Source organism: Aphis gossypii, chromosome 2, assembly GCF_020184175.1.
Source record: "Aphis gossypii isolate Hap1 chromosome 2, ASM2018417v2, whole genome shotgun sequence".
Lineage (NCBI taxonomy): Eukaryota > Metazoa > Arthropoda > Insecta > Hemiptera > Aphididae > Aphis > Aphis gossypii.
In genome coordinates this window covers 42,527,700-42,550,952 of record NC_065531.1, presented here as the reverse complement: position 1 = coordinate 42,550,952, position 23,253 = coordinate 42,527,700, and the positions used below count along the sequence as shown (strand labels likewise).

At 26.0% G+C, this 23,253-nt stretch overlaps 2 protein-coding genes across 3 annotated transcripts; one reads left to right on the top strand and one right to left on the bottom strand.

The window, feature by feature from the left end:
- The first annotated feature begins 1,143 nt into the window (after window positions 1-1,143).
- Window positions 1,144-4,410, top strand: LOC114126960 (glutamyl-tRNA(Gln) amidotransferase subunit A, mitochondrial). 2 transcript variants are annotated; one of them, XM_027991021.2, is made up of 7 exons: window positions 1,144-1,892; window positions 2,305-2,497; window positions 2,555-2,683; window positions 2,751-3,132; window positions 3,205-3,425; window positions 3,734-3,939; window positions 4,005-4,410. In XM_027991021.2, exons 1-7 carry the CDS (start codon window positions 1,724-1,726, stop codon window positions 4,154-4,156), a joined length of 1,452 nt encoding a protein of 483 aa, XP_027846822.2. In that variant the 5' UTR covers window positions 1,144-1,723; the 3' UTR covers window positions 4,157-4,410. The 2 variants fall into 2 exon arrangements, with proteins under 2 accessions (XP_027846822.2, XP_050057471.1); XM_050201514.1 differs by having other exon boundaries at window positions 1,851-1,964.
- Window positions 4,146-5,425, bottom strand: LOC114126961 (coatomer subunit zeta-1). The gene is made up of 5 exons (XM_027991022.2): window positions 5,249-5,425; window positions 4,937-5,182; window positions 4,735-4,868; window positions 4,405-4,495; window positions 4,146-4,329 (listed from the first exon to the last, which is right to left on the bottom strand). The coding sequence occupies exons 1-5, from the start codon at window positions 5,264-5,266 to the stop codon at window positions 4,282-4,284; spliced, it is 537 nt and encodes a 178-aa protein (XP_027846823.2). The 5' UTR covers window positions 5,267-5,425; the 3' UTR covers window positions 4,146-4,281.
- Between the last annotated feature and the right edge of the window lie 17,828 nt (window positions 5,426-23,253).

Below are 23,253 nucleotides of genomic sequence, written 5' to 3'. Positions count from 1 at the left end.
CCAAGAGAAGTATAATGGTAGGTATTATTGTTGATTATTTAATATAAATTAATTAATAGTTTAATACTTAAATGTAATATACAGATATTCTAAATTAATAATATAACTTATATCAAATTTGGGAAATTTAGGTCATTAGTTTATGGATTTTATATATTTTCATAGCAATGTTGTAAATATTTTAACTGTTATAGAGTTTATTTAAATTTGTTTGAGAAATAATATTTCAATTGTTTTTAGATTAATACAATTACCTATATTCAAAGTATATAAGGTATATAGGGATTAATACAATTACCTATATTCAAAGTATATAAGTTATTTATTTATTATCAATTATTAGTAATAAATAACAACTTTTAATTAAAAACTAAAATTAGCAAATACTATTAGCTGGTACCTATGTATAATGATAATTTATTTTGATCCATTATTTATTTCAATAACTGTTAAAAAATAAATTATAATATAATATTAAGATATATGGTAGCTTAGCAGCAAATGTAATACGGATACCTATGTATTAATTTCATTTCATTAAAAGATATTAAAAAAAAAAAAAAAACAATTATTTGACCAAAAAATGAAAATTATTTTAATTATTTAAATAAAAAGTGTACTAAACTTTTGAGAATCATAGTAGTAGGTAAACTAGTAAACTACTGAATAAAAATTAATAATTTCTACTTTTAAATGATAGTTTTACAAAACTAATTTTCTTTTAAAAACATATTTTGTAAAAAAAATTTTCTCTTAAGGTACATTAGTATTTATTATAACTTTATAAGTACTTTTTCTTTGTTGTTAATATTTGTGAATTTTTGAAAATAAATATTTTTTTCTATTATGCCTACCTATTAATATGATAGACCTTCGTTAATAACGAAGATGTTACATCCTTTTTCTACGAATGAACCTATGATTTTTGTAAATTATTTCTATATTTTTATTTAATATTCCAATAATACCTTTGTTCTATGATAATATCACAAAATATTAATAAGTCTACAGACTACAAGAGGTAACGCTTATTTAATAATACCTGTAGTAATTAGTAATTAACAAGTATAAATATTAATGATATAAATTTCAATTATAGGGACCTATGATTTATGAACATAATTCTGTATAGTTTATATGGTCGAAGTATGTAAATTATAATAAATTACAGAGTAATAATAATATCATGACACTGATAACGGATTGTCAGTTGATAATGGTTCCTGCCGCCATTTATAACTCAAAAGTCAAAACTCGTAAAGTCTTAACTCTTAAGCATAACGTGAATACATGATTAATATGATCGCTATGATCTCAAGTCACAACACAACGGACTAGCATACGTATTATTTTCATATAAAATACTGTGTTAGCGTGTGAAATGTGAATAAGTGATCACAACTGATGATATCCCCGCGTGGGAAATTTTAATTATATTATTGTATACGATTGATAAAAGATAATTTCATAAAAAATAAACGTGCCGGTGTGTGCTAAGTACTTGGCGTTGGAACTTACCTACTTTCTACTTTCTAGACTTCTAGTACGATATACAGATGGCAATATAGCTTTAGCTTCTCGTGGTTCGTGTACATTTGTATAAATCATCGACTTATTCAACTTATTTTATAATAGATAGTCGGGTCTATTTTTTCCTTGAACTCCCGCTTAACTGGTCGTCCGGTGTACATCACACGAGCTGATACTCGGGTACAGAGGCACAATGATATCGTTATTAAATAAGCGGCTAAGGGATCGAACGCTGTCGGCCATAGATCTCTACGGCAAAACGTTGAGTGATATTGAAAATAAGTCTAATCTTAATGCGTTTGTGCATGTCTTACGAGATGGAGACCAGCGAGCAGTGGACAGTCATAAACGGTTGCAGAATGGTACGTACCTATCTCGAAAACAAAATAAATACTATACCGTTAAAATGTTGCCGCAAATAAACTGAAAAATCCGTAAGCTACAAGATTTTAATTATTCAGAAAGTATCTATTTAGGTACAAAACTATTTCATAAGTTCGCAATGGTACAATAGTTATTCATATATTTTCTTAAATTTTTAAAATGCATTCATCTTAAACTATTTAAAATGAATAACTTACTATAAATTAACCTTCTGGTTGATGGATGGTACTCATGTCTGTTGATTTATGTTAGAAAATATACCTACTACTGATTGCTAATAAAAATATTATGGTCACAATGATGTATCCAAATAACACTATTGCCAAAAGACTAACAGATTAGGTGCTTGTACTACTAGATTACTCTATGAATATAACTGTTTATTTCTAGGTACACAGAGACCACTGGAAGGGATTCCGATTGCAGTCAAAGACAATTTCTGTACTAAAGGTGTACCCACAACATGTGCATCAAAAATGTTACAGAACTTTGTACCCACATATGATGCTACAGTAGTAGAGCGTTTAAAAGCTGCTGGTGCTATAATTATCGGCAAAACAAACTTAGATGAATTTGCCATGGGGTAGGTTTAGTTTTTATGAATTCAATATTGTATAAAAATTGGATTTTTTCTATCAAGTTCTGGCACTGTAGATTCAATTTTTGGGCCTACTAAAAATGTGTGGTGTTCAAACCCCAATCAATGGCACATCGCAGGTGGAAGTTCTGGTGGCAGTTGTGTAGCAGTGGCTTCTGGAATGTGTGTTGCGTAAGTTTTAAAAAGATAAGTTTAATATACTGTTGAATTCATAATATTATGTTTTTGGAACAATTAGTGCTTTAGGATCAGATACTGGTGGATCAATAAGAAATCCTGCTTCGTATTGTGGTGTAGTTGGTTTTAAGCCTACTTATGGCTTGTTATCACGCTATGGCTTGATACCCCTAGTAAATTCAATGGATGTACCTGGAATTATTGCTAAGACTGTTGAAGATGTCGTTACCGTGCTGAGTGTGATGATTGGACCAGATGAAAACGATTCAACATGTGTAGACACAAATTTAGATACAAATTCATTTCAAACTGACTTTTCAATAGACAAGTGTCGCATTGGTATTCCTGAAGAATACAATTGTGAGGGTTTGTCAGATGAAGTAAAAGAAACGTGGGATTTTGTTGCAAACCTTATCAACGATTTTAAAGGCACAGTAAAGAAGGTACAACTGTCAATTAAATTTATTAATTATTTTTTATTTTAAGCTCTAAAATGTATAAATTAACTTCTATAGGTATCAATGCCTCATACCAGTGTTTCAATAGCTACATATTCAGTATTGAATGCTTGTGAAGTAGCAAGCAATATGTCACGATACACAGGACTTTTCTATGGTTATCGATCAAAAAATGATCATAAATCTTTTGATTCATTAATCACTACTAGTCGAATGGAAGCTTTAGGTGAAGTCGTTAGGTCTCGAATATTAAGTGGAAATTTTTTTCTTTTGCGAAGGTAAATTTGTTAGAAATTAATTGTACAGATTACATGTTATTTGTGTCCAATAAGATTTTTGATGAGAAAATATTCTTGTATGTAATTTGTCTTATGATATGCCTGCTATGCATTTTACTTATAGGTAACTAAATGTAGTATTACTTGTTTATACTTGTAGCTTGTATTCAGACTGTCTAAATGCAACTTACTAGTGATAACAATTAATGGAAAACTTTTGCAAGTTATTAGCTCTTATAAATTTAGGACACAAGTAATATTAATCATTTGTATTTTATGTATTGTGATGTAGTTTAATATTTTTTTAGTAATTATGAAAAGTATTTCATGCAATCATTAAAAGTAAGGCGATTGATATCAGAAGATTTCAAAAATGTATGGAAATCTAACTATGACTTTTTAGTTACACCTACTACATTAACTACGGCTCCATTACTATCTGAATTTAAGTCTTTAGATAACCGTACACAATGTGCAACACAAGACTATTGTACCCAACCAGCTAATATGACTGGTAAGTGTAATTATAAAATTGCATGTATTAAGTATCTTATATTCATTACTAGTTAAATATTCTAGGTTGCCCGGCTATCACTTTACCAGTAAAATTATCAAATAATAAGATGCCAATCAGCATACAAATAATGGCTTCAAATTTTGATGACATAAGATTGTTGCAATTTGCTAATTGGTTAGAAAAAAAACTACAATTTTCACAAATTCATCTATAAATGTATAGTGTATATTAATTATAAATTATAAATATATAGAATTATGTAAACAATGGAAAAAATGGTATGTATTTTTTAAAACAGCTTATACCTGAAAGATTTAGATAAAAATATTGGAGTATATGTTATTTTAATAATGACCATTTCAATTGTTCTTTTGCCGACTGGAAAACCTAAAAAAAAATGTACATATGTAAACATGTTAATATTATATGATTGGAGTCCTAGTAATAAAATAGATAACTAACTTGTGCTACAGTTTGTTCTCCAATTGGTATGTCATCAGTTCGTAATGCAACTCTCTGTACAACTGCTCCAGAATCGGCTTCTAATATAATTCTGTAGAAAATATATATTTTAAGGTACGCACACACTTAGTTATTGTAGCGGTTGCAACAAAATTAAGTCTGACACAATTTAACACTACTGTGTTGGCATAGTCGAGATGATATAATTTTACCAACACCGTAATAATGTGTACAGACCTTTAAAAATACAGGACTATACCATAAAGAGCTTAATATAAATCCTGTTTTTAGAAATTTATACAGTAGTTAAAAAATATGATGTAGTTTTACCCATTATCGCAAATTTCATCCAACGCTAACATAACAACATCCAAGTTGTCTAATACAACTCGTTTTTCCACATTTTTCCTTAAAATTTGACTGATTGAATCATACATGCATTGTAAGACGCTCATCAATAACAACTGAAATATAAAAATCCCATGTACCTATATGTGCAATTTACATGTTATATTCCAGGCAGTATACTTACTTCATTCTCATGTGAACTTCCCATGACATAAAAGAACAAATCCACATTGCTTCTGTACAGACATGTTATTCCATCCAGCATAATAATTTCTGCATTTGCTCTATGAGTGCGGTTGAATAGGTTTTTTTCAAATGCTTTTTGTTCTTTAATTGTTGGAAATATATTATCATCGTAGTATTTAGCCAGTATGCGATTGCCATCATTGTCTAAAATAGCCATGCCTTTGACAGTGTATAAAGTTGGTTCCTGCGAAATGTTAGGTTCATGAATATTGAGCGACAATAGTTTTATTTTATTTAATAGTTGCCTTACTAGTAATGAAAAATCCATTATTAGTGTATTAAATATTTAAAATTCTCCCAAAATTAAAAAGTGTTGACACGAAAAGTTTGATTTAATTAAGTGTCTTTGTAAAACATTAAATTTCACAAAATTTTAAATATTTAATTCGTTTTATTGCCAGACATCATCACTCATTGATATCTGTATTCTGTGGACGTCGATCTAAGCTCTATAATCACGAAATTCACAGTATCAATGGTTGATACGTGTTATCATGGAGTAAACAACTATGCCGATTTTTTCCTTCATGAAACGAATTTAAATTTAGTAATATAAGTAATATTATACTATTTCGAAATAACTAGGGTCTAGGACTATAAAATGTGTAGCTACATGATTTTGAATTTGTATTATATGTTTTTAAATCTTTATGAGTGACAAGATTTTTAAGAAGAAAATTTTTTGTGGAGTAGTTATGTACTGACTCTTATCGTACCTTGTTTGAGTCCGATATTTAGTGCCATTTTGCTGGAATACTGCACGTATGACTTCTTGAATGTTCAATAATTAATTATGAACCTATTTACCGGTACGTATTTCTATATTGCTATTATTATTTAGACATTTAGTTCATGATTTAAAGTACAAAATCCGATTCAGTTATCTTATGGATTCTAAAATAGTGTTATCCTATTTTCTGAATTTTTTAAATACCTAGGTACTTTTTTTGTAAATAACGGAACCATGTTTTTTTATAAAATATTTTTTCTCCATGGGTTACCTACTGCAGATTACTGGTTTATCACACATTTATAGTATTATAGAGTATAAGGTAGGTATATTAAAAAATAAAATAATTTAAAAATATTATGAAAATAATGTTCTATAATAATTATTTAAATTTTAAAATTATTATAAATTAAAATTTTTATTAATTATTGTAAGTTACGGAAACGGAATATAAATTAAAATTAAAAATTATTATTATTTTTTTCAATATGGCGTTTTAGTGGTCATTATCTTAGGTTTTTAAGTCATTAAAATGTTAGTATAGGTAATAATTATGAATTATACAAATCTATAAACAATATTTTTGTAATAATGGTATTATTATGATCATCAGTAATTACGGTTTATAATATTTATTTTTAATCTATGATAATTAGCATTGATTCCCAGATAAGTAAGTATATGTAAGTAGGAATCTATATAGTATCCTCAGTTATATATACGGTTTTAGATTACGAGGTTGTACATCCTTCTATACCTCAATTTAAGTAATGAATATATATACATTTATAATATTAATTACCATTGAGTATTATTCATTAAGTATAAGTATCTTAAAGGTATATTTTGGTACAATTAGGGTCAAAATTTTGGTGGAGGGAGATGGTTATAAGCGTATAGGTAGTCCCAACAATACAATTAATTTAAACAAATCCGGGATGGCCTTTACTCTATATCCGACCTTTATAACGCCGTCCTCACTGCATTCAGAAGTCAAAGAGATACCTCTCTCCAGCAGCAATAATAGGAATATTACATTTTATTATCGTCGTCGAGTGGACCCGGCATAAGAAGTGATGTTGAGAGACTAAGATCGGTAATTATATTTTTTATTGTCTATACCTATCTTGTATTCTTGTGTATGTAATATACTAATATACCTACTTGTACCAATTACTATATTACTCGTATAAATCTAGTTGGTAGTAAGTTGTGCTTTATAAAATTAATACATCAATATGTATTAAAATTATATTTTAAGCATAAATTAATAAAATAATTACATCTTTTTTATGTTCATGAACAACAATTATACTTTTATAAAATTGAATGTACAAAATTCAAAAGAGCTATGGTGGGATGGTTCATATACCTATAATACTTCACTGATAAATAAACTGATTTTATTTTATAATATTTTAAGTACATTCTCATTTTACTGACATCTTTATTCATCGGTATGCTGACATTTAAATTTGTTTAAAATTATAGATATTGGTTTAATTCAATTATAAAAGTATTCCTGTATTCCTAATTCGCCGATAATAATATTAAAAAAATGGATAGTTTTTATTTTATAAGTATCTAACTATACAAAAAAAAAAAAAAATGAATAAAAATGAATGAATCGAATTCAGTAACATGAAAATTTTGTTCTCTTTATATTTCTTTCTCAGTTGTTTGGTAAAAGGTTATACACTTTTTAACTTAACAACTTTGTTGTGATTTTTAAAATCCAACAAAAATATAGGTAGGTAAGTAGGGCTTAGTATACTTACATCTGAATATCATATGGCAGAAGAAAACATTCATACTTAAAATTTAACAAGATCATCTATTGTAGGTATCTAGAAATAAGTAATCATCATGTTGTGTCGTGTTATAAAATACATAAAGAAGCCTTATGCGTTTTATAGACGACATAACATTATAATTCCGATAATTTATGTTTTCAAGCTGTTGTTTAGGTAGATTTATACTGCATAACTAAATTGTTTTTAATATTTTACTTAGTATATCGATGTATTGATACTTTTTGTGTCTATGAGAGTAATAAGTAAGTAGTAATTTATTATTATGTTATGATAAATAATAAACTACGATAAAAGCTATCTGGGAGTCAAAGTTTAGTATAATTATATTACCTATATATTATAGTTTCATTGTAATAACTCGGTGTTGAACAAACTATATTTAAAGTAACTCTTATTAGGTTTGAGTAACTTTTAGATGGACTATCATAATCGTTATCATGCAGTATAATATATTAATGCAAAGCTGTACTTAACTAAATGATATTATATTATCTTTGTTTTAAAATCTATATGTACATTGTGATTACGTGTATATAATATTATTTGTATTGCTTTTGTGTAACTACCTTTTTACTTCCCTAAACGCAAAATTAAATTGTTGATTTTAAAGAAGTTAAAAATGTTATTAATGACATAATATCTTATAGATAAGTCAATGTTAATGCGTCTCTTAAAACTGGATACATAAATCTTAATAAATACTTCGAAGTTGAAGTGGCATGCTGGTAGACGCTTGCATATATATTCGTAAAAGTCAAAAAGATAAGAAATCAAAGACCGCAAGTATACGCGGGCAAACTTTTTCTTGGCCTCAGGTCACATAATTCTTCCCGGACACATTCACCTAACACCGGGTATGCACCAGTTAAGTCCATTGGACAAAACGGCGACGCGGAGATGAGCTGATAAAAAATTGTCGAAACTTTGGTGGAATTTTTTCTATTCTATACTCTCCTGGGATAAACTGTATACGCTCGCCATTTTCACCGACATATCGCGTTATTCAAACCGTGAAAATAAATTGGATACTCAAAGAGCTCTAGACAACAGGTCTGATTTCGAAATTTATTGGTCGCGACGGCTATAGGTAATGATATCAATCTGAGTGTCTGATTAATGTGCGCGCATTTCCTTAGGACAACACTGCCCACAAATGAAAATACGTGTCATCCCCCTTTATCCGTATACTTTCAAAAGTAATTTCTTACTTTGGTTATCACTTTAGGTTCATTGTCCGGTAAGCTTCTAAGTTCGATTAGCTATACGGTTTCCCTTTAGTCACGCCAAGACAATATGCAGCCAATATAACTATTGTTCTTTTGTTTTTCATATTCTGAGCAAGATAGTTCTATGCGCTGTACTTGGTAAAACAAGATTAATACTTAAGTGGTTTCAATAAACTACAACTAGGTACTATAAATGTTGAATAAGGTTCCGATTTGTTTATTTAGTTCCAATTATAAATATAATTGTTCTACTTATCATTAAATTATTTTAGTAATTTAGTATTCTTTAAATTATCTATAATGAAATTAAAAGTATTTATTTAGTTTTAGTAAATAAATTATATTAAATCCTTTAAATTTAAAAAATGCCTTGTATCTACTTATAAATAAAATATTTTTCTAATAAAATAAAAATAATTGAAAACATTATAGACATTGTTAATTGATTCTGAGTAGGTAAACAAATATGTATTGGTATTTTAATTATCAATGTATCAAAAACATAACTATAAACTAGGTAATAATTATTTAACATAAATTGGAATTATTGTATTTTTTAACGGTTTTAAAAGAAATCATACTTATAATATATACTCAAGATGATTTTTTTTTAAATATTATTCATATTGATATCGATATTGATAATAATAATTTTTAGCTAAAGTTGTTATTTATATATATATATATTACATAAATAACTACACGGAATTAACATTTTTTTATTTATAATTAATTTGTATTGTTAACAAATTACTAAGCAATTTAATTTTCTAAATAATGTGTAGGTAGTGACTAGTGAGAATAATAAATAATAATAAATACCTAACCTATACATGACATGTTGCACTTTTGCGTGTATCTTTATTCGTTTGGTATATTCTTAGTTTTTAGGTTACGTTTATTATAGCTTTATTCCTGCCTTCTTATTTTCATTTTTTGTCAACGACTTTGTAATTTAATATTATAAATTTATAATTTTTGAAAGTTTTTACTTGACTTATACAATAATAGTAATACATCAGAAAAGTTTTCTATTATCGTGTCTTTTGTTCATCCCCCGAGGATGTATGTAAACTCAAAACAAACCGTGTCTCGCGTTAAGAGTAAGGCGTTGATAACTAATTAAAACTTTTCATACACAGGTACATCTTCATGTACCTATAAATCATTTTGATATTTAAATATTAAATTTTATTAGTTTTTAGACTTTCAGTGATTAAAATTTGTCCAAAAAATGATAGAGTAATTGTATGTTAATTTGCACTGTTATCTCTATATTTAAAAATAGAAATATTAAGTATAATAGTACTTAAATGCAATAATGTTTCATCTATACATTTATGTCGTATATATAGAGTTCAACACGTCGATATTTTTATGTTGTTTTGACGCGAGAGGGCTTATTTTAATTCGTTTACACAGTAGGCTTAAGGTACGACAATAAATTGAATGTGTGTAGATATCATAAGTAGATAAATAAAATGTATTTTGAAAATACGAATATTAAAAATACCTTTTTTTAGTACTGTGTAATTTTGAATCTCAAAAATACAGATAGGTATTTTAATTTTATGAATTGTAAAAAATATAGTAGATACTTAAAATTGTTCAATTTTTATTTATTTTTTTGTAATATCTCGAATAAAAAAAGAATATTCATGCTTTAATTAACTTGGTACATTAATTTGTCTTAACTCCTTAAAAACTAGAACATTAATATGATATATAAATTACATAAAATTATATATTTATATAAAATAAATAATGTATAGTTGAATAACAAAACAAATTATTTTTGATATCAAGAGTCATTATCACGGTTATCTACACATAATAATATATAGCTAGTAACTACTACAGTAATGACCATCATTATATACAGCGCGAGTCACGCATGAGCATTAGAGTTCTGAGTTTATCTACAATAAGGCTATACAATTAAATTTGTTTACCAAAAGTTTTTCAAGAATCGACTATTAAAACTCAAAAGCACATTATTAAAAAAAAAAAAACCAACGTATATATGCGTCGGCTAATTCAGATTCTGCTATCCCGGCTTGGTCGTTCAGGGAACAGACGCGAGTTGAATCCCAAAAGTCATTAAATGTGACATTTAGATTACAAATACACTGTAAATATTTCAATTTTTTTATTATATTTTTATACCTTTTTTTAAATACTAAATATCATAGTGTTGCTCCAAGATTATGCTCACATTAACCTTAAATTAGTTATGTAAAAATAGTACCTTCATCAAAACCAAATAGTTTAGTTGGATATATTATTAAAAAACACAGTGTTTTCAAAATCAAATAGCTTTATTATTAGGTACCAATTACAAATTGAAATTCAAAATTGTATTTACTAAAAATTCAATTTAACGGTTCTTTATTTCATGCACTTATATAATTTAATAATTTATTTATGGCTTCAAGATGTCAGAAGAAATGCGCATTTTAATAATTTTTTTTTATTAGATTTTAACTTTTCATTATTTTATCTCAGCATTTTAATTTTGCAACGTTTTATATTAACAAAAAAAAAAAAAGAAAATGTGAGTCGAGAATGTAATTTTAGTAACTACGAAAAAATAACTACTCGTTACAACGCTAGACACTGATTATTGTTGTTGGACACTTGTCTTGGTTTACTATACATATATACTATATAGTGATTATATAAGTGTAATATAGTAATATATAATATCGTCTCAAACAATACAATTTTATAATTTTAAAGCTTATCAAGAAAATACTTTTAATTAAAAATAAAATATTATTATAAATACATAATATACTATTCTCATCTGTATTTTTTAGTCTACATTTTATGAAAATATTTTTTGTAAAATTTAAAAAATGTTCCTTGCTAAGAGTTTCGTGTATTAATCATGTAAAAATAAAAAAAAAAAATTGTACCTATTTAAAATTATTTAGATACCGCTCTCTCAAAATAAAACCACGACTACGTGTCTGGATATACCCAAATATTTTTAAAGCTAAACAGAGTTGGTTATTTTAAACAATAATTATTCATGAATACAATTATTTAAAAATGATATAGTTGTAATTTATTATTTTTTTGTGCAATATAAAAATAGGTACTTATTGAATTCCCTATGATTAATTAATTTCAATTGTTCATTTTCATTATCATTTTGAAAGTGATTCACGTCAAAAATTAACAAGATTAAATGTATAATATGAAAATATGAACAATTTTATAACGTTAATATATTAATATAGTATTGGTACTGTCTATATAATATTATATGGACTTATCTATAGCACAGAATAGATGAAATCTATATTTCATATATTCTGTATCCATAATACTATATACAAGTTTTAATTTAATACACCAGTAATTTAAATTTAAAAATTATCCACTTAATAATTACTTATAGTCATAATTTTAATTTATAATGACTTAATACATAAGTTATGCGTTTAAGTTTATAACCAATATTGACCAAAATGAAATTAGTTTATGCTGTAAATATTAATTATAACTAGAGATTAGAATAATAAATCTATCTACATTTGCCATATTTGTTGACGTGAAAGTATGGAATTAATCATTGGGGATGTCATAGTCTTTAACAATAACTTTTGTCTTCAACACGTCTCGAGGTTTTAATTTTAATAGATAGTCAGGATAATAAATTAGGAAATGTATAATAGAATTAAATATTTTATTTATATTATTATCCAATATCCTTAATATTATGAAATTTTTTATTAAAACAACAGTACACACATATCATAGGCATACTGTATTATTGTATAACATTTAACAAGAATACTGATAAATATTTTTTAATTTAGTCAATGTTTATTATCTGCTCTTGGGATTTAGTAATGGTTGTAATATTGTATATTATTATGTTATAGTAGGTACTCTGTGAGTGCGTTATGATAAATCACCCCTATACATCAGACATCTACAAAAGTCATCTCGCTTTTATTATTAAAACAAATAAGTTAACATCTCATTATGTATAGTCTCTTCTGTTTCGCTCTATCTGAAAACTGTAAACGGAATGAAAAAGAAAGTTCAATGGATTTATTCTGTGGCCACCACGCTTGATGGCTGACAAATGCAATTACCTACTGAATAACGAACAATTGCTATAACATGCTTCAAAACGGCGAACTGGAGCATAAAGCTTCTATAAATGGTACATGTGTATATATATGGGAGTAATGCTATAAATAATGTTTACATCGAATGTGTATTTCGTTTATCAACGAAAACTATTTCGAATAATTATATTATTGCGCGATCATTAACATTGAGCGTACTCGGCGATTCATGCTGACGGGAAATTGTCAAGGAAATTGCAACTCACAGCGGAAAATGGGTTCATGAGGTAGGAAATGGAAACGTGTTGAATACTCGATCCGGTGGAAAATAGTAGTGGGTTAAGCGGGTAAGAAGGGGGTAGTAGGAGGGAAGACGTTTTGTGCAATTCTAGAGAAAGAAAAGGCCACACACAAGAAGGTAGTAAAATGTTCTATTCAAAAAATTCTTTTTCTGTGAAAATCTTTTGTGAATAATAAAACGAGTTATCGCATATAAAAGACTTATAAATATTATCAGTTTTCTTTTTTTTTTTTTTTTTACCACTCATTCGATAAATTAATGCAAATTGTTTATCTCTGCAGCAGCGGTGAAATATATTGTTTAGTATCGATATGTACGTGTAGCATAATAATATTATTTTTTTTCTTTTACAGCGAGACAAAGAATAATATTGTTTGGGGACAAGGAAAAAAACCATTTCAATAATATTTTGTAACTTTATTGTTCTTAACGGCGTCTCGACAAAATCGATCTGAAAAAATCCAACTCGGCATTCACCAGCCGAGTCGGTAGTTTTCCAATAGTTAACTTCTTTATATAACAGTGCTCTATAATGCACAGCTCTCGAGTTTATTGAGTAGTTTAAACTATGCTCTAAACTCTAAAGTGCCTAATAAAACATAAAATTGTTTTTGGAAAGTTAATAAAAACGAATAAAATAGCCATTGTCATGTGTTTACGCCACGAAACCTTGAGTAGTATACAGAGACGATTCGGTCTAAAACTTTGCACCATTGTTGGAATAAGCATGTTAAGAAGAACAAGACATCCGATTTATACGTCGTAATTAAAATAATCACATTAGCTGGAGTTGGTAAAATAAACCCAAGAGATGACAAATTGTGTGTGCTTGCTTACACTGACAATAATATGAGTATACCGTCATATTATTATCGTCATAATATTCAACATTATAAATAACGCCATTATACACACGCAATATATAAATGGCATGTACGTGCGTACTACATATTATTATACAGCACGATATTAATCGAGACATATTTTTATCCTCCTTCAAAAAAATATGTTCAACATTCACGATATAGGAGACACTCTATCGTCTGCTGTGAATGAAATAAAATTTCAATTGTAATAACTTTCACGTTTTTGTTTATAAAATGAAATACGTTTAAATTTCAGCAGTGAAGTCGTTTCGTAATTTGAGACACGTCTCCCGAAAAAAGAGTTATAATATTAGTATTATTTATTATTTATATACACGTTTTGTGTACACTGTGTACTAGCTGTAGTGACGCTGCATTTTTAAATTTTAAGATGAGTGAAGAGCGATCTTTTTTTTTCGGAAAATATTTTTTTGATAAATAGAAACCCTTTAAAATTTTATGTATTAGCCATTATAGAATAAAGTTACTTGTACTTTGCCAATTTAACATAATATTATACTAGCATGTATACTATTCTTATTATTTAAGATGTTATATTATTGAATCACAGTGCAGGTAACAATAATTATAGACAATTGTTGTAATTAATGGGGAAGATACATTTAAATAATTATTTTGTACAGTTTAACAGTGTATAATAATATAGAATTAGAAGTAAGAATTCAAACTATTTAGCAGAAAAAGTACTTGACGGAATTTTATATTTAGTTACAATTGGATTATGTGACATAATTTTCAGGCAATTCACCAATTATGGACATCGCCATTTTTTTTCTTAAAAAGGATGTCTTAAATTTTTAACCATAAGACGTGTTGTCTCCAACTTAAAAATAGTACAATTTAACAAATTTTATTTTGATGATAATTAATTTTATTCTGTTATTTTTAACTAAAGTGAATTTACTTATTATAAAATTTAAATGCAAGATTGTATTATCCAGGCTGTAACAAAGGAATTTTTTTTGATATTTTTATTTTCAAGCGAGTTATGAGTATTCTAAAATGTACAAACAATTTTTAATCTTACCTTTAAATTTTATTATGGGTCAATCAACTCTGATTTTAAAAATAAAAGAGTAAAATTGATTATCATAAACGTGCAATTATTTATCATGTCGTATGTTTGTAAGTCAGAGATAATATAGGCACAGGTGTGGTATCCTATTAATAATGCATTCATTCAATTCTATTTTTTGAATTTTTAATATACTTAAGAACAATATTTATAATTATTTAGATTTTTTATTAAATTTAGGAGAATTTTACTGTAGCGGTATAAACGTCTTTTTTTAAATAAAAATAAAATTAACTTTTTTTGCTGTAAATTATCAAGCAGATAATTTTTTTGAAAAATTTAGTATATTTAAAAGAAATTCGAACGAGTATAGTTGCTAAGTTAATTGATATTGTAAGTATTAAGGATAATAGTCATTAAAAATGGCTTTTAATAATATAAAACAGATATAATATTATTATTTATTATATTAGTTATTAGATCTAATGTTTATTATAATTCTATAGTTTTATAAATTTAAAAAAGTTGGTAGATTAATATATTAATTAGTGAAGTCTTCAAATCACCATAGTTCTCAAATCATCCAATCGATTATGGTGTAGGATATTTTCTTAATGTAACAGAATAACCTAACCTAACTCAAAACTGCCTATTTAAATTTAAATTAAGTAATATTAACATTTTCTAAAAAGTCGTTTAATTAATAATTTAAAAAAGGGTAATTTTGTTTTAAAAATGAAAGACACTCTTTATACTCTTTATATGGTATAAAAAATTAGTACAAAAAGTATTTGAATATATATTTAAAGTTTCAAAAGTTCAAGACTAATTTAATTATTAAAGGGAAAAATTAAAATGAGTAATCTAGGTGCATCATATTATGCAGACATTTTATATGATTTCAAAATAATAATTATTGTAAATAACCAATAAAAAAATACTAGTGACATACTAGATTCATAGAACGCATAAATACGATATACCTACATCATTGATATATTATAACAAAAATAATATGTCATGTATTGAAAAATCTTTAATATAATTTATAATTTTTTTTATATAATTTTCAAAAAAAAAGTCTCTTGAGAATTTTTTTTATACACCAAGTATATTACTTATAGATAGGTAGGTACATTCTAAATATAATATATATATGTTAGGTATTAGTGATTTTCCGATCACTAGAATTCTGTCTCTTTTGTCCCTCTGGGCTTGGTTTCAAGTTATCGATTCTCTCAGTACAATAGTTTGTAAAATCACTATCTAAATTCACTATTAACGCCGTTTATAATCTTTTCAAACTCATATTTCATATTCAAACTATCATCTATATAATGCCATAACTCCTAATCTTAATCGAACGCAAAACCTGTATAATAAATAGTTACCTATCTTTGTCTTACACACATGCATATAATATTATACTAAAGAAAACAATTTACATACCGTGATTTTAGTATTAGCTACAGACTACCAATTTTTAAATAGTAAATAAATAATAACAAAGTGTAAATATTTAATTATATATTACCAAATTTATCTAGAAGAAAATAATAATCGTGCTATAGCAATGAATTTTTGTTCTTGTTTCAAAATATTTGAAGTTTAAAACAGATACAAATTTAACTTTAATGTAAAAGTTATATTTTGCAGAAATATAACTGATAAATAGTGATGATTACGGTGATTACGTATATTAACTAATTTAGCTTCAAAACAAGGTAGTTGAAATTCTATTCATACATTGATTATAAAATAATAAAACTGTACTTATAACTTAGTATATTAATACAGTGGTTATTATGGCTCAAAATTAACAACATTATCAAATTCATTTGCAAAAAAATGAACTTGCTTAAAATTATCGAAAAAGGTGAAAAGAAAAAACATGAAATAGCCAAAGATTTTGTAATTCCAGTGAGTAAATTGTCTACAATAACAAAAAAATAAAGATGTTATTTCAAAAATCTATAATTTAAAATTAATGAATTAATAAATTACATTTTTAACTTTATTTAAACCCGGAAATTGGAAAAAAATAAAACTAGGAGAATACTCTGATATATATAATAATATATATTATATTAAAAGGGTTCAACCATGTCTTGACAGAAAAATGAGAATGTAAGAAAACATTTTTTTTTATTTCTTTAATGTAAAAATTATTTAAAAATAAAAATATACTTTTTAAAAGTTTTTGATAACTCAACATTTTGGTAAGTCGAATTCCCCCCCCCCTTGAATTTCGAGATCGAAAGTCGACTGTATTAGCTATTAGCCTATTTTGTTGTTTATTATTTTCTTATATTATATATAAATAATGTTATTTAAGATCTTACCTAGTATGCTTATTTAGTTTGTTACTTATTTGAACATTTTTGAGTTGTATTTGTTTTCAACAATAATGTTATTATTTTCTTTATAGATAATTGGTACCTACAATAAAATATATCATCGGTTTTCTTACAAAGATGCTATACCTATAAAAACTAAAGATGTAATACTATTATAAGTTCTTAACACTTGCATTTGTGTTATTTACTTTAGGCACTTACGATGTAGCATAGGTAGGTATACATGGTATAAAATAGCACACAATAGGTTATAAGATCAGTCCCGGGAAACGCATATGGATTTTAAATTAAAATAACTTAGAAAGTTTTTTCCCAAAATAAAGCATATTGTATGAAATATTTTTTTTTAATCAAATAAAAACTGCAAGTATACTGCCACAGAATCTAACAACGGATTTAGTTAATTTCGTTATTTTCAACAACTTTCTCTAAAATGTTACGTGCACTAATGTGTACGGTTTGTGTGAATACACAAATAATTGTATACATTTCTATAAAAAAGTTAGATGGACAATAAAAACCAATAACCAGTTTTAAGATAATATTAATTCATAGCGAACATACAGTGTTCTATCCAGCACTATTATAGAGATTAATTATTGTCATCAAGAGCCAATCAATAAATACTGGAGTAATAGTAAATTGAAAAACACGCGTTTCCGTGGATAACACTATATATTATATTATGATACTAGTCCATCTATCCATCACATTAACACTGTAACACACACGATCAATGATTAAACGAACAGACGATATAAAACTAAACTGAAATCTGTTGTATGAAGTTACCAAGGTTTAAGTTACAAATATTTAGTCGACTCTAATGGTCAGGTTTTACAAAACAATTCATACATGAAAAATAATCGTTTTGATAAAATATTTTTAGTACTAAATTTGGATAAGAAAATTCGAGATATCGAAAATTTGTCAAATTAATTTTCGAGTTGACAAGATTATTTAAACATTAAGTGTTATTGTTATTTGAAGGGGAATATTAATTATTCTAGATAACGAGAATTTCGGGTTATCAAGGTTCGAGTTACCGAGAGTCGACTGTATAATATTTAAGTAGTAACTAATAACTTGTCGGGGTTTCTGAGTCCATGAAGATGTAATACGTTTAAGGACACAATATTATGAATGTTCGCTTATACGTTTTACAATTACTGTGAACACATTTTACGTAAAATATTTTTATTTTGTTCCCACAAATATTTTTAACGATTATCACGCTTATCCATTTTTTAAATTATATAAGATACCTATACATGTATAAAGATACTATTAAATTTAATATTACTTAACACATTTTTAAGACGAGAATGATATTAGTACATTGTACAAAACAAGTTTTAAATTTAAGGAAATTGAATAGCATTCATATATTTCGTATACGGTTTCATTTAATAATAATGAAGAAATATGTACCTATATCAATCCAGAAAATGGATCTTTATCTGTAGCTACACGAAAATATTATATTTTTAAAAGGAAAAACATCAGACGCTGAAAAGTACAATTTTGTAATATTGATTTTTCATATCTCTTCGAATAAATACGATTATAAAAATAAATGGAATAGAAGTAGATAGTAGTCACGATCTCGGATTTACCAGCACGCTGAAAAGATATTTATAAGATATATATAATTACATATGTTATTAAATTCAGGTTAGAATTTTAAAAATATTACATAACTGGCAAATAATTAAGTTAAGTTTAGTGTTTGCCTTCTATTGAAACATTGGTTAGAACGGTATCTTTTAGAACAAAATAATGTGGAATATCCCCAAATTTAATGTTAAAGGCCACGAAATACCGTTTTTTTGAAAAAACCCTATTATGTAGAATACTTGGTGAAGGAGTAAGTTTACAAATTCAAAATTTCACATATATGATCTAATGCGATGACTTATGAATGTAAAAACGGAAAAATGTCGAATTTACATTTCTCATTGGGCCCACAGCTACTTGTTAGTTTTTTTCTAAATAATCTAGTTTTACGTATTTTTCATAGTGTAAATAAACTGCCATCGTTTTACAAACTCACTATACACCTGAAGGGAACGTCACAGTATCCTTAAGAACAATAATAATATGGAATTGCCCCGAATTTAACGTTAAAGGCCACGAATTACCTTTTTTTTTGAAAAAATCATATTATGTAGAATACTTGGTGAAGGAGTAAGTTTTCAAATTCAAAATTTCACATATTATATATGTTCTAAGATTATTATATTTACCCAGACTTAAAAATGTAAATGCATAAAAACGTAAAAAATATTTTTTATTTGGCCCACAGCAACTTGTCGTCATAGACCGTGTATTTATATGCAATCGCTTATTTTTTTCCTTTTTTTTTTTTGGATTTTTGTCAGTTATCTTCACGAATCATAACAATTTGAATCTAATGGTGAAATTTGATTTGTATATTTATGTATATTTTTAAAAAATTCGAAATACATAGATCGCATATTTAAACATATTAAATTTTTTATATACTTAGTTTATTTTATTAATTAATTATTGTATGTTGTATAATGTTTATATAATTTATAAAAAAAATTCTTGTATATTTGTTGCATATTTTTATGATTTTTACTGCATAAAGATCTGTGTTCTAATTAAAACTAATAATAAAAGGAAATGTTAGTGATTTAAACGTTTTAAATTAAACATACATTCATAAAAAAGAAAATACCAATATTCCAGTTAAGTTTTTTTTTTAAAGAAGAAAGTTTTGAAGATACTTATTAATATCATCGTTGACCACGAAAAATATAGGTTAAAATTATCGAAACTTGTAGAAGTTTATTCCTTTTAGATCTTTTGAATATTATCCTGAAAATTCGAAATTTTTATTGGTAATATCTTATTCATCATTATTACTCGTATATTATATTGTTTGTTTCCGTTTTTTTTTTATTATTATTATTTTAATTTGTATACTATTACTTCGTTATGATAAATATTTTAAGGACATTTCTTCGCGGTGTATATAATTAATATTATCAGCATCATTATCAAGTAAGATTTTCAACTATACAATGTGCCTAATGAATATATTAATTAATTTAATTTACGAACATTTGTTATTAAACTACACTATACATATTATCAGTGCTTGACATGGAAAAAAAATAGTACTAGTACTCTGATGCAATATGAAAAAAACATGCAACCCTAACTAATTACTATAGGTATATAGTATTATAATAATATAACCGTGGAAGGCTTCGTCTTGTTATGCTCTAAAACATATTACCACAAACCAAAAAAACATTTCATAATTTATGATAAATACTTTAGAAGTTTTAAGTTTGTTAATACACATGCCACATGGTTAAGTGGTAGACGTTTGCAGGCAATTGAGGCAATACTTATATACGAGGTGTGTATATATATATATATATTAGTTTATCTAAATATCTAAGAATTTAAAATGAGTTCTTGCTTTTTATTATACAACAAAAACTGCAGGACATACCTAATCTTTTAACTTAATTAACAAAATGCTTGAAAACAATTTTTTTCTTGTACATATTTATATTTTAATGAACTCCATAAATGAGAATATTTTTGATTGAACATAATTATTACACAGCTATAATGTAATAGTCTATTATCAATGCATATCAATTTCGTAAATATTTTTTTAAAAATTAAAATATTATATTAACTTTGTGGTTTCGTGAAAATCTTAAATTAATTGATATACTATAAGTCATAATTGGAAAAATATAGGGAAATGCTAACAAATATTAATACCTATCTGAAAATTAAGTTGATATATTTCATTTCTCCTATGTCCTCTATCCACCAAAGTCAAACTCTGCAATATTATATTAGTATTATTATTTTCTATATTCAATAACAATATAGGTAGAGTAAATATATTGAGTATTGACATTTTAATTTGTAAATATTTATATTTATACTCAGTAATGAATAGAAACATTTTTGTTGGGTTATTGATATTGTAAAAAAATATTGAAAAAAAAAATCAGTTAACCTTAAATTATCCACCCTGTTACAAAGCGTACATAAAAATGATGAATGGGTTAGAAAAATGTGGAGAGTATTAAATCTTTAACGACAATAATATTGACGACAGCGTGATATTAATAGTGCTAAAGATAATATTATTGATCAGGACGGTGCAGGACAACACGACAGAAGCAATCTAGGTAAGCAGAGTTTGCAGGATGTTTAAGGATAACATCAACTGAAACTGCAGCACATCGAATGAAGTATTTATACTACGGTAATTCGTATAGACGTATAATAATGTTCGCTAGTGGCCATTTTAATTTGATGTATAATTATTTATTATGTATGATTGTGGTTTATTATAAATTAGTTAGTAAATTCGTTTTTAAGAGTATTCATACATTTTATTTAAAGTATAAATTCGTTTAATTTTAATTGAAGTATCTACTCGAATAAGTAGGTATTGAAATACAAAAGAATTTCAGACTTTTTAAATTTCATTAAAATGTATACATTTTTCTATAATTAATCACATTTATATTAATGTTTTTTTATTACAGTTAAATTTTCAAAATATTTTTACTTTTTGAGCTATTTATAGACTACTGAAATTTTGGATTTTTCTGAAAATTTTTTTTGAAGTGTCGATAAAAAAATTTTGGATGGCCAAAAAAACTTGAAAATTTAAAACAAGGTTTCTTATGAGTTGTTTTAATTGTAGTTAAAAAAATCAAAAATTGTTCGCCACAAAATTTATAAGCATTTATAGTTAAAATTTTTACGAAATATGTCGAAATCGCGAAAATTTGCAAGTAATTTTGAAGTTGAAAAATCATAAAAATGTTTGTGTTTATATCTAAGGTTGAAAATTTAACAGAATATTTTTCATAAATTTTCCTTGAAGTAGCTTTAGAGAAAATTCGAAGCATCATTATAAGAAAATTTTTAAGTGTGTTTGAATTTTAAATTTTTACGAAATAGCGTAACGATAACGATTTATCCCCAAATGACTTAAATATTTGTTATTATTTCAAAAGTATAAATCGTAGATATTTGAAAATTTCACCAATTATTTAGATTGGTATTTTCTTTACATGATTTGATTTTCAAAATATTTTGACTTTTTTCGAGCTATTTATAGACAACTGGAATTTTCAATTTTTCTAAGAATTTTTTTTTTTTTTGAAGTGTCGAAAAAATGTTTTTGGCCGAGTCAAAAGACTTGAAAATTGAATATAAAGTTTCTCATAAGTTATTTTTATAGCGATTAAATAATTAGAAGAATACATAGGCATAATTTTTTTTTTATTAGCATTTGAAGTTCAAATATTGACAAAAATTCGTCAAAATCATGAGGACTTGCAAATTATTTTGTAGGCATAATTCATAAAATTTTTGTATAAGCAGCTAAGATTCGAAAATTTAATACAAGATTTTCCATAAGTTAAGCTTACAATAACTATAAAAGAACTTAAATTTTAGTGTATTCAGGCCATTAAAACATAAACCACCTTTTTCACTAACCATTGGAAATTATATCCTAGGCTGACAAATCATCTTCGTTCAGAATTGTTTTTCGTTTTTCAATAATACTTATCATTGGATTCAAATTTAACACTCCTTTAATATATAATAGTGATTCAAACGATACCTAATATATAGCAGAGCAGTACTCACTTACCCGTTTTTTTACACATGTCTGAAAAAAAATGTAGAAGTATTAGTAGGAGAATTTAAAAAATATGGGTTTAGAAGGCAACTATGAAATTAATAATATAAAAATATAAAAATACATAGTCACATTATTTTTATATGCATTTGAAGTTAAAATTTTTAAAAAATCATGA